Genomic DNA, 13,385 nt, shown 5'->3' with positions numbered 1-13,385 from the left:
GAACATAAGACTGCTAACTTAGCGGTATCTATTTTAGTGCAGTTTAAGTTATCTTTGCAAAATTACCAAAATTCTTTAGCACAACTATAACGTGTTTCCCAGTTTACTTCACTTATATGACAAAATGTTTGACAAAGTTGTGCTGAATCTTGCAGTGCTTCTTAAAAAATATATGTTAATTTTACATGCTGAAATAAGCTACATTGTTGCAGGTTTTCACACTATTACTGTTTCTCATGATCACTGGAAAATATAAGTAAAACTTATTTTTAGTTAACAAAAAAAAAATTGCATATCTTTGTAGTTTAAATATCTCAGACTGGTAAAAAGTCCAAAAGTTTTCCTTGGGTTTTTTATGTCACTGCATCATGAACTCAAAAATTGCAGTTAAAGGGCTATATCCCAATTTCACCCTAGTCTACATTTGAAGTTAGTGGAGCTGCAAAGGAGAATTATGTACTTTTTTATTAAATCTGTGGAAAATCAGTATTATCTACAAAAATTATTTACTTAATTGTAAGATATAAGAGGCAGGTTATGCATCAGGATAAGTTTCAAATAAGTGAACATTGACTCTCTTTATGTTGAATACATACCTTTGACTTTTGGGGAGGAAATGTTTCAGCCTGCAGACTGAGAACAGCAAGTATTTATAAATTCCCTTTAGTGGTTACTAATTAGTCCCTGAAATAGTTCAATGCTGTTATTCAATTATCAGATTCAAATAATCAGTAAAGGGTAAAAATTATTTCTCTTGGAACCATTCACCATCAAATGATTTATTTTGTAATTATATGAGTGTCCATGGTTTCAGCTCAAATTTCTGTCAGAGAATTTGTATAATTAAACTTGTCATGGCAGCATTTATGGATTCTGTCAAACCCAGAGCAAAACCAAGAACTCTTACCGATTGCCAAGAGGTGTGTGACTGTGGCAGGTGTGACCACGGGTCACATAGCGTAACAGGCAAGTTAATCGGTGAAGCCTTAAATGAAGAAATTGAGAATTTTTCTGTTCTTTTGTGATTCAAAGAGTAAAGGAATCAGTTTAAATAAGATAATGTATCCTTACAAAGGCCGATAGATAATTTCACTCTGATACCTCAGTATTAAAGCTCAGCGTACAAAGGGAGTATATCCCATCTGCTCCTAGTAGGTAGTCCTCTCTAGTCATTAGAATGATCTTCCTAAAATTACAGCCCAGCAAGAGCAATCAGTTTTATGTATCCAGAACTGCCCATCTGCATGTTCTTTGAAGGAACACAATACATCAGTGGAAGTGCTCGTTCCTCAGGAAAATCATTCTCATCTTCAGTTTACATATGCTGCACTGTAGTTAATCAAGCAAACATTATTGATGTTTCTGGCACCATTTCATGATCTAGTATTTAACAAATTTTTCTGGAACCTAAATACATATGGCTGAAGAGACGTGGAAAGGTGGAAGGGATTTAAGCTTCAGATAAATCAAATCATTTATCTCTAATGATTGGGAAAAAATTCAGTGTTTTCTTTAGTAATCTTCCATCTTAAGTTACCCTAACTTAATATGGGTTTCCAGCACAGATTTTTAAGATAATTTATGGTAAATAAAAATCCATGAAAAGAGGGAAATACAGATTTGTATTTCAAGGAAATTGCTAAGTGAGGGAATAAAACTGTAAACTTCCAGAACATGTATCATTAATAAAATGAGGGATTATTTTCTGGAATGTGCATTTAATTCTGTGTAATCCAGTCCTGGACTCGCTGAAGTCAGTAACAGACGTAGATCACTTTCATTTGCAGTAGGACTGAACCTTGGCTATGAGAGGCGTACTGAAGGTGGTATTTCAGTGTCTTATTGAACCTTGCAATATATACTGCCTTACATCCAGTGTGGTAGCACATGGCGAGGACCACCATGAGGAGAGGAAGATGAGGCCCCTCTCATCCTTTCTTCCTTGAGAGTAAGAACATTGAGGCAAACACCAGATGTGCTTCTGCATTGGTTTTCTTTCCATGTGTTTGGACTTGCTGTTTGGTTTTGAGGTGGAGTATGAGTGAACATCATACACTTGATTCATGGGGTATTTTGCAGAGACATTGTTAGAAGCATGAATATAAGATTAACAAACTAAACTCCAAAATTTTTAGATGATATTGAAATGGTACTGAATATGATATTCAATATTACCAGAGGTGAGCAAAGTGGTCTCAGCAGAAGTTATTACTTCCATGTTTAAGTTGAAGATGCGATGTGAAAATATGGAATATTAATTAATTCAATGCAAAACATCATCGTGGTGGACTTTTTGCTTACTTTTGGTTTACAGTTTTAATAAATTTTATTGAAATTATGATTATCATGTAACGCACAGGTTTGGGAAGTTACCAGCATTCTACATTTGGGTCGACATTTTGAAAAGTGTAATCTTGTCTCCCTCTACTCCTTTCTTGACCTTCTATTTTTCACTACTTAAGATGTAAGAATATGTTTATGGTATACTCAGTATAGTTGCCAGGAAGAGCAGCTGCTTTTCAGAATCCTTGCAAATTTAGAATTAGGCAGCAGAGATTAAACAGCCATTTTGAAATGTTAAGGTTATGTAAAACTGTATTTTGTGATGATGAGGGGAAATCACTGTTGCCTTTTTTCCTAAATTTAGGATGACAACAATGAATTTGTCCAGGGTACTGACAACCCTGAGATCAGCCGTAGCCAGCAAGGAACATCTGATTCAGCAGTTTTTAAAGAGATCCCATTAAACAGGATGTCATGGAAAAATGAATATTGGAAGAAAAAGGAACACAGCAAGCATAACCACGAAGAGACCGTCTTATCAAAACCACAGAGTTCCACTGAGAGAAAACCAGATTCTGTTAGCTCTCAGAGAAGCTTAAAGCCTACCCTTTCTCTTTCTCCAACTGGAAGTAAATCTGAATTCTTTAAAGAAATTCCAAATGAATCTGAAAAAAATGAAAGACATGAAGGAGTTTCTGATAAACTAAAACGATCCATCAGTAAAAAGTCTCTTAAGAAAATCTCAAGAGAAAATCCACGTCTGACAACACAGACTTGTGTAAGTGATTTTTACTTTGAAATTCAATTATTAGATTGTGTAGAGAAGCTATATTAGATTGTACCCATTTGCATTAATTGAGAAATAATAAGTCTTTCATCCAAATATATTCTGGTTTCGTCATAACAGTATTTACTGAGCTCAGTCTGTTGAAAGTTGATTTCATAGGTTTTTGTGGCACATAAAATAGTACACTAAATAAAACAGAAATCACAGAGGTTTATAGATAAAAAGAGGTGTCATTGAGCAACTTACGTTTTGGAAATACATGAGTTAGAAAGTAGTTTTGGGCTGAAAGATTACAAAGAAAAATTGGCAGACTTTGAATTGATATATTAATGAGTGACAATAGAAAGAGTGTTAATCTAGGTACTTCATAGACTCTCTGCGACAGCCCTGAAAAATAATAAATGATGCGATTGAGGGCCAGCAGTAAGGCTGTGTCATAGGCTAAATTGCCAGGCCAGTAAAGGAATTGTTACATTCACTGAAGTGTTGTTTTATTCCTAGTTTTTTGCTCCTGGATTCTTCTTATGGAAACACGCAGTAATTTGAAGAACAAGTTTGTCGTGAGCTAATTGTATTCTTAAATATTTCCAAATAGGTAATTCTTGTCTTTTAAGCTCGTAATGATGTGCTTTGAATCATGCTTTGAATCAGCAACTGGAGCTAAAGAATCAAGTGTATTCTGTAAATCACAAACAAGGCCGTACGTTACTGTTCCATGCTTATGCATAGAATTCTTTTGGGCTTAGAATTACTGCAGATCCACATCTTTTAACATGTGACCTCTTCTCTAAATGTATTACGCGCCGATTATATTTATTCCTGGACATCTCAGAATGGAACAGGCCAAACTTCTTCCTTAGGCTTCAGAGATCTTTTTTTCAGATGTCAGCTAATACCCTATGAGTCCAAAGGCTCGCGTAGTCAGCATCTTCTGTCCATCAGTGATCAGTCGTAGGTGGCTAGGGAAAAAAAAACATGCAAGGACAGAGCAGGCATCCAGCGATACCTCACCAGCATGCCCCGCAAAGTTCCTTCCAGTAGTCCATAGTTTAGCAATTTCTTCAGTGAGAGGTGTTGTCTTTGCCATAAATAACTGGTGGTAGAATTTTTTTTCCACAGATTTGTGTAGTTGCTTTTCGCGTCTATATGGCCTTTGGCTTGTGACGGTGAATTTCAGAATTTAACTGCTATTTATGGGGAAAAAATAACGCATCTCTTTTTATTTCTTTTGAATGCACTATCTCGTTCCTGGTGTTTTCTCTTTCTTGTGTTTTTAATAAGAAAAAATGAATAAACTTTTCTTTTTAATTATTATTCTTATCTGTGCCACTTACTATTTGATGGCTGTATATTGTATTCCCTGTAATTCTCTCTTCTACGGGTCAAAGAGTTTTATGGTATTTAGTCCCAGGATTACCGTTTTGTGAATTATTTTTGTCATTTTTACCCAAGGATGTTGAATCTAGCTACTGCATGATCATTAATGTAAGAGTGGGGTTTGGATAGTAGTATCTTGAACCAGGTATTGCACACTGCTGGGGACCAAAAGAATACACACTTCTCTTTTTTGTGGCTCTATGAAGCAATTATGTCTTCTTCGGAAAACTTTACCTACAGTAATGCCTACAACGTGATATGTATCTCGTTTGCATAAAGGAAATGAACGTCTTCCATTGTTATTGTGTTTTCTGTCCTTGTAGCTTGTCTCATCTGCTATAGGATACCGTGGTCACCATTCCAGTCTGGGAGGTGTGCTGCCATTCTGCTATGGGAATTTTAGTCTGTAGCAATTCTGTTAACTAAAATTACCTGTATCAGCAAGTATCTGATTTGACAGGACCTGTGAAAGGGGAAGCAGGAGTGACTACGTCCATGGGACAAAGCTGTTACTGCTGGTGCAGGGTCATCATGCCAGAACAGTTCTACCTACTTGCTTTTGGCTGCTGAGGATGAACTACACTGCAGCTAATTGTGGATATAGAAATCCGGGCATTGACCTAGGAAGAACAATCCAAGCTGGGCATCAGATTAAAGAATAGTATCTAGGAAAGCATATATTCAGCTTTTCTGTGTATCTTTCGTAGGGAAGTGCACATACTGCCGTGCCACTGATGCTTCAGTGCTTTTTTGTGAAATGAGTCTCTTTTAGTACCGGTGTAGGGGTTGGGTTTTATGTATCTCACAATCCTGTGAGATAGTCTCTCTGACTGAGGGCTCTGGAAATCCCTTCCTGTATTCTGCAAATAGCTTATTGGATTGTGTAAAGGCTTAGCACTTTTCCTGATAAAAACAAAACATCCTTTTCCATGAAGGGTGTGGAGACCGGTTTCCTTTGGGAAGGAAGCAGACCAGGGGGAAGCAAGAGGAATGAAATACAATAATGCAGGTGAAAATCGGAAGCAGTGCTGAGACCTTATGGTGATGAAAAACATCACTGGTCTGGTGATCTTAAAGACAATAAAAAGAAAAAAATATTTTAAAAAGCAGAGAAAATCCTACCAATAACAGCATATCTTCTATGTATTTATCTGGAAAAGACATTAGAATTGCCACCTAGTAATGTAGAAAATGTGGAAAAATTAAATGCATGTGTTCTTTTGTATTTGGGAAGATAATGTTTCTGTGATTTTTAGCGATAGGAAAACCCCAGTTGATACTGATAATCTGATTCTCTGTTTCTTAGATGTGTTAATATCCATGTATCTGTCTGTAAGTGTAGAATAAAATTTGTTTGCATTTTACATGCCTTTCCCTTCCTAGTTCTATCTATAGGGATTTACTTTTTTCTAGTTTCTGGTAACTATTCTCATTTTTGTAATTAAATGTATTGCTCCCTTACTTGTTGATTCTTTTCAGTTTTGGAAAATTTTTCCACTTAAAATTCAACTAAGTGTATTACTAATCATAACTGTGATCTGTTTGTCCATAACAAATGAAATGTGTTGATTACTTTCCTAAAAGGTGTTCTCGGTGTCTTAATGCAGTGATCAGCTTTGTCCTGTAGAACGTAACTAAATATAGACTACCTAGGTGGATTTCAATTCAGTTTTTAAAGTGTTAGATGTATTTTACAACTCTTTAGTGATATGTTGTTTTAAAAGCTGAAGGAAAAGAGCTATCACTTTGATTCTGCTCAATACATAGTGGATTACTAAATTAGACGTCAGGGTTATTACCATACCATTACTACCACTTGTAGCTGTAAATGTATGGCACGTGTAATTTCTTGCTTGTAAGTATTTTTTGCAATGACAAAGCCTATTATCAATGTATAGAAACTCAGGAGGTACAGACTTTGTTTTATTGCTACAAAATATAACATGAAAGTATATGGCAGATCTAGCTTTCATATTTGATTTCATACAGTAATAAAATTTTCCCGTCCAGAGGCCTTTCCTTCATTTTGTACCAGGCCATGGTCAAAATTTGAAGCCAAATTTGTGTGCCACTGACTGCCTTTTAAAACAGTGGTTGTTCATATTAAAGAGTATGTTCACCTAGCACTTATAGAATAGAAACAAATATGTATTTTTAATTAATTTTTATTAAGAATATTGTCAATAATTTTAAAATTAATACAGTAAGCTATTTCTGTGTATGTACATACGTATGTAAAGGGGTTTTTTTATCTGCTGGAGCAGTTTTGCAGGAAGAAACTAGTATTTTCAGTCCCCATAAGATTCAAGAAAAGAAGTGCTGGCATATTAACTACGCTGAGACAACACTGGAGTTTTTTTTGTTATCTGTGAGCACGTAATTATTTTATTTGCAATTTGAAACACTGTTCATTGTTTTAAGAATTATATATGAAAGGATAGTTTTACATGAAAAGTTACTAGCTTGAGAGTTTACAGAGTAGTGTCTTCTAATCTGCTTGTATGGAGGACTGGTAAAGAAAAAAAATGCTTAACCAACTCTTCCTGCAATTGATTTGCTAACTACTTAATATACTTTAAGGACCTGGTTGCTTGCAGTGTTTTATTCATGTTTTAATAGAGTTCTCTATTATTAACTTCAAATATTTTTAATTAAGAAAGAAGTAGAGCCCTCTGGGTAATATTGCAAGCATGTAGATAGCTGGTAATTAAAGTTTTCCACACGTATAACTACATTCAAACAATTCTGAATTAATCATTTGATCGTACAAGAATGCAAATGTCATTATATATGAAAAAAATCCTTTAAACAACAGGTTTTGTCAATCTAGCAGAAGTTTTAAGTGCTTAATAAAAATACTTCATCATGAGGGGAGGATATGCAAAAAGACAAGCTAAGCTTTTAATTACTAAATGAAATATTAGTTTTAGACAAATGTACAAGTATTGCAAAATTACTTCTTACATCAAAAGTTTCTCCTAAATTACAAAGTGAACTTAATCTCAAATTCAGTTTTCAAATTCTCTCTTTGAAAATTGACTAAGACAATATAAAATTTGTGAAGAGGCTTTTTTTGTAGTAGTCTTCTGAAGCTACAGAATAAATAGTCCAAACTATTTCTCCTTTCTTGCAAGGAGTTTATTGTACAGGATGTTTAACACAGAAAATTGTCGTGACATCTATTCTCCTTTCTGATTATGGTATTTCTAGACTGAGACCATTACAAGAAAAGAAAACAGAATGACAAAATAAGGGGGGAAAAAAAAACAACAGATGTTTCAAATTGTTTCGTAAAAATTCCAAGAATCTATGCATCTTTCTTCATAGATGTAAAGGAAAACACAAGCAGGGTTGGGCAACGTTTTGCCTTTATTAAAAAGAGAATGAGAAAAATGTTCTATCAATGCTTAGTGCTTTTATTCCGCATAGTGCTAGTTCATGCTGTCATTTTAATGACTGCATGCCAATTGCGTCGTATATGAGGTAAGAAAGATAAGCTGAAGCTTCTCTTATAATGATCAAATAAATGCAGAAGGCTTCTATATAGGAAAATTAACAGGAAATCAGCATCTTCAGTAAGATCAATAGAAGTTATAGCAGCTGTAGGTCTGGTAGAATGTTAATACATCAGAGCAAAGCAGACTTTCCAGATGTAACGGAGCAAGCTTCGCATGAAGTGAACAAATAACTAACAGTAACTGAGCTAGTATCTCACATTCAGTAAGGGTCTAGAGAAAGCATCATGTTTTATTTTAGGATTAAAAATAGTAGTAATAACCACACTATTCAGGAATGAAGCCTGGACCTCAAAAGCCAGATATAAAAGGGGATGGCAGCTGTGCCAACAGCTTGTCTCATCCTATACCTTGTACAAAATGGGAGACTACATTTATCTTGGCCACAAAGTAGCCTCTCAGTGCTTCAGGTAGTTCCATAGAAAAAATTTTGCAAAGATATTTGACTTAAGAATTTGAGATACGTAGTAAAAAATAAAAAATGTTTGCAATAGTCTTCAGAATTAATTGTCTTTTTCACAAAGGTTTGCATACTTGCACGTGCAGCTGTTTCCGTGTGAGCACCCTTCAGTCATAAATCCTGTTTTAGGAGATATCTTTACCACTGATGGTGAGCTTGCAGGCGCACTCCCTGTCAAAGGTGGTTTACTTACTTATTACAGTGCTAATTTGCTTTTTGACTGGTTATTTGCAATCATAGAATGGTTTAGGTTGGAAGGGACCTTAAAGATCATCTAGTTCCAACTCCACTGCCATGACTTTAAGTGAATCTAATATCACGGTAATCAGAATGAAACGTCAAAAATACATGATAGAGTTGCTACTCCCAAAACGTGATGTTGGGCAGCAGTCTTTAATGAGTTGTACTTAATTTCTTAACTAGAATTAAAATAAGAAGTATTATTTTACATACTATTGAGATAACAACTGTTGATTTCCTTTATGGCAGCCATGAGGAAATAAAAATATGCTAAATATGCTACAGGTTTTTATTCTAGAACTATTTTTGCGAATACATGGTAAAATATTCTAGAGCTTGAGCTGAAATCAAGGTTCTATTCATTGCATGATGCCATTAGATGTATTATTAAAAAGAAAAAGGAAGGGTTTCTCCATCTGTCCTTGATCCAAAATTGCCTTCCCCTGTGTGTTGTACTGCACATCCTATACTTGGAGTTCAGCACTGAACGAATCCGGGAGCATATCCCCAGTTAAAATTCCGCAGGGGGAATAAGTAACGTAGTATCCTTCATTATCTGGCTTTGCTCTGATCCCAAGGACAAAAAAAGCTGGCAGGAAAGGGGATCGGAGAGATTCCCAGAAAACAAAGTTGTATCACAGTATATGGAATTCCCTAAACCAGAAAAAAGTACTGTTTGTCACTGAAAATAAACTCCTTTTTCAGCAATGACATCATAGAATCTTTCTAGTGAAAGCGCGCACTTTGCATCTGAAATACTAAGCAATACACATGAAAATCTAGGATATATACATATCTTTTTGCATGATGTCATGAAAATAAGGAAATCAATTTCCGATGTATAACATCTTTTGTGGGCTGTATATGTCATACCTCTGAGCTGAATAATTGAACCTATATAATATTTTATCAATCACTTGAATATATACCTGAGTGTTTTTAAAATCAAGTGTCATATTTGTGTGGTAGTCTGAAGGTATTGAACTTTGCTGTTTCTCACACTAAGATAAAGCTGCAGTTCAAGTTTTCCTGTGTCTCAGGTGTGACCAATTCATATTATGTGAATGAAATGCTTTGTAATATGCTTTGCATATAATGAAATGCTTTTTAATTCCATTCAGAACCAAAACTAGAGGTCTCAAGTATCACACCTGTTCCTTAGTGGAAGAGCAATCCGTGTGGACTCTTTAAGAAAAAAGGAAAGTTTTTCTTTGAGGGGGAGTTCTTTAAACAAAGATGATGCCACAGCAGGTTGGGTGAACTGAATAAATCATATCATGAGGTTTTGTGAGGCATAAATACAAACTGCAAAATAGTTAATACATGGTTTTAGCTCTTGGCCTATGGATCAAGTTTGATATAACAATTACAGTTACATTGACAATTCAACCAATGAATATAAAGAAAAATGAAAATATGGTGATGTTTATTTTAAAAGGTATATGCTAGCAAGTTACCAAAACAACTTTTAAAATTTAGTGCTGACGTGTATCTTTCCAGAGAGATTTTATGCTGTGCTTGACAAATAACTAAATGTTATGTTGATGGTGTTTATGATACTATGATAACTGTGTGATTGGGTTTATTTCAAGATTTGCATTTAATGCTTAAGCAATTTTAGCTGCTGGATTTTTGAACTTCTGAAAGCCTGCTTTTATCTTGTGTTTTTAATTGCAGTGGAACAGCAACTTTACCGAACACCCTGGATAAAAACTACAGTCCATAGCAGTGTTTGTGTTCTTCTTCCCTCCTGTAATTATGTGTAAATATGCTTGATCTTCATAGCTGAACAGAAATCTGTTAATAGTCTTTTCTGGTAAACGTTTTGTTTCTCTTTTAGTATTTGAGCTTCTTGAAAATTCCCGAAGAGATTCTCCAACATATCTGTTTCATTCATATATTTTGTTCCATGATCCTGTCTATGTTGTTGACTTTTCCATTTTATTTCACAGGAGTATGACTGGAAAAACTACCAGTCAAATAGACTGAGTTCATCTGAACTACAGATGCTGGCTAGCATGAAGAGACAACAAAATGAAGAGTTAAGGGATACTGGGGTTTCACATGGGCTGAGCGCGTCACAGATAGACAACTGCAACATTAGCATAAGTACAAGCAGTGATGATACAGCAACCTGGAACTCTTGTTTCCCACCAGTAAGTCTAAAACCACAGTATTTGCTCTATATAGTTTCTGTCAATTTTGAGACGCAGGAGTCTTGAATATTGAAGTTTCTTTGAGTAACTTTGAAATTTAAGGTATCATTTCCAAACATTTTTTTAGAACTTACCAAGTAAAACACGCAACCAAAACACATGCACTTCCAGCAGGTTCTGTGGTACCACAATGAACCAAGAGCTAATCTAATATATATATACACATATATATATTCCCTCCTAGAAGCCCGAATAATCATGTAGGCTGTACAGCTTGTCACAGTAGTGGCTGACAACCTGCAGGTGTGTGATACAGTACTTAAAAATAGTTCCAAAATGAATGAAACCCAGATATACCAGTCAGCAACTGCATTACAATGTGAGTAATGGAAAATAATTGCTACTTACAGTGATAAAGTCTCATTACTGAAAAGCTAACTGTTTAAAGGACTGAAGCAGGAGAAGAGCAGCAAAAATTCTGAGCACTTAGTATGTGATCCTTCTATATTTTACACCTTATATCATTATTTGTCCTGGTACAAAGTGGTGCAAAATCACACGCAGCTGCCTATGTGATGGAGTACTATTATAAGATGCAGAGGAGTATTTGTTAGAGTCCACCGAAGAGTACTGAATGTATGAAATCACAGAATAACTTTTCAGTGACTATATAAAGGTACTTGCAGGAGCTGCTGTAAAACTAGATAACCTCATACTCCATTTATATCTCAGCAACATAGTTCTTATTTTGTTATAGGTGAAACAATATTAAACAGTGAATGTCTCTTAAGTAGAGCCAATGCTACTCTAAGAGGCAGATCCAGTGTTAGAAGAGCAGACACTGCTGTGTTGCGCCGATACAAACTATCGTAGGGTAAATGCTATAAAACATTAGGTGCAAATTAACTCCAGGGATCCATAGGACCCAAATAGAGGCCCATAGTAGCAATCTTCCATAGTGAATGATCAACACACTGTTGGAAGTTTGTGGTACGCTGGTAAATGAAGGTTTCAAATGGGAAGAGATATATCGATAAATGGGTAATTGTACAAATAAGAATTTGGTTTACGGAGTAATATTTTGCATGATATCAGAGAAGCATAAGTTGGTTTTAACTATTTGAGATACATTTAGTTGATTTCATCATATTTCCATTGCATTTCCTCAGTACTCACTAAATAGACTCAAACATGGTGTAAGTCTGCAAGACTGGACAAATGGAACTCAATTAAGTAAAGGAGAATTGCAGTCTCATTAATTTTTGAGTAGTTTAATTATAAGGAAATTGATAAGAATATTGAGACATGTCAGGTTTGGTTAATACAAATTACATGACTAAAACAAAGTGAACTTTTAAAGTAAAATGTACTGCTCCAGTATTCAGTGAAGCACAATGTAATTGCAAAGACAGTTCTTTGATCTTACTGCCTTGATCAGCTTCTGTAGCTTCAGACTAATAGCATCACTCTAAAAAAGTGTTTAGATATAATAGGTTAGTCATTTAAAATGTAATTTAATATAGCTGTAGTTTTTAAAAATAGTCCTTTGTGGCAATCTTTCTCTACATAAATCAAGTGTAAAAGGCAACATATTTGTCTTTGAGAGAGAAGTTTTTCAAATTTCATTCAGTTGACTGAAGTGTTGGTGTGTTTTATATACACAGGTTTCTCCTCTGCATTTTGCACGATGGTTATTGAGGTTTTAAGATTTAATAGCAAGAACCCCATTTCAACAGGAGATAATTTAGAAAGCAAACATAATCTTTCTCAGATAAGGACTAACCACTTAGTCCCTCACTACAACAGAGAGAAGCTTCCACAGTCTTCTCTCGGCCTTTACACAAAGGGACTTTCTGTACCGGTACAATGTCAGTTAGTCCACAGTATCTATTGATTCATTTCATATTTTCTTTTCTGAGATAGCTTCCACAGCACCAGCTGTTCATAGACGTACTACAAATTAATGCATACGGACTTGTGTGTTTAACACTGGTAATACAATTCCATTCCAATATTTGGAAAAATGCTAAGTAGTCATGTGAGGGTGCTAATTCATTTTCTAGACTTTTAGTATCTCAGAAGGTTTTAAACAGCATTTATTAGGGAAGGTGATTATTTAATCATCCCAAGTTGTTTAACACAGAAGCTTTTAAAAGAGTAGTTGGGGGCATTTTTGGTATACTGGTGTTAAATTTCAGCATATTTCTAAATGCTTGCAACATTTCAGAAGACTTGAGAGTAGTGATGCTGTGCCAGTATTCAAATGGACAGCTGAAATTAAAAGGTTAATGTAGGCCAGTTAGTCTTGATATCATCGTCAAAACAGTGAAAAATCTGGTGTGGGGTTCAGTTAAGAGAGATTTAAAGGGCGGTAATATGGTTAATGATAGTCAAGATTATTTTACAGAAAATATGTCCTGTTCAAAAAAAATTTAATTGTATTGATAAAGTTACAAATGATAAGGGAACTGCTTAGATGTAACATGCCAAGAGGTAATATTGTAAATACTTGTTTAAAAATGAGCCAGCATACAATATTGATAAAACACACATCGAATCAATTTAGA

General features: G+C 35.0%; 1 protein-coding gene across 13 annotated transcripts in view; it reads left to right on the top strand.

Annotated features, from left to right (window-relative positions):
- CFAP20DC (CFAP20 domain containing) overlaps window positions 1-13,385 on the top strand; it is a 99,901-nt gene that overhangs the window by 45,832 nt on the left and 40,684 nt on the right. For all 13 annotated transcript variants that reach the window (XR_012589330.1, XR_012589328.1, XR_012589331.1 and 10 more), the window contains 2 exons: window positions 2,648-3,061; window positions 10,615-10,818. Coding sequence is in view for 6 of the 13 variants with exons in the window: in XM_074602705.1 (XP_074458806.1) it covers window positions 2,648-3,061; window positions 10,615-10,818 (618 nt within the window). In the remaining 7 variants the exon portion in view is untranslated. The remainder of the gene's footprint in view (window positions 1-2,647; window positions 3,062-10,614; window positions 10,819-13,385) is intronic.

The sequence above is a fragment of the Larus michahellis genome, chromosome 10 (genome assembly GCF_964199755.1).
Source record: "Larus michahellis chromosome 10, bLarMic1.1, whole genome shotgun sequence".
NCBI lineage: Eukaryota > Metazoa > Chordata > Aves > Charadriiformes > Laridae > Larus > Larus michahellis.
The sequence above is the reverse complement of the archived record's forward strand: the minus strand, read 5'-3'. Positions and strand labels throughout refer to the sequence as shown.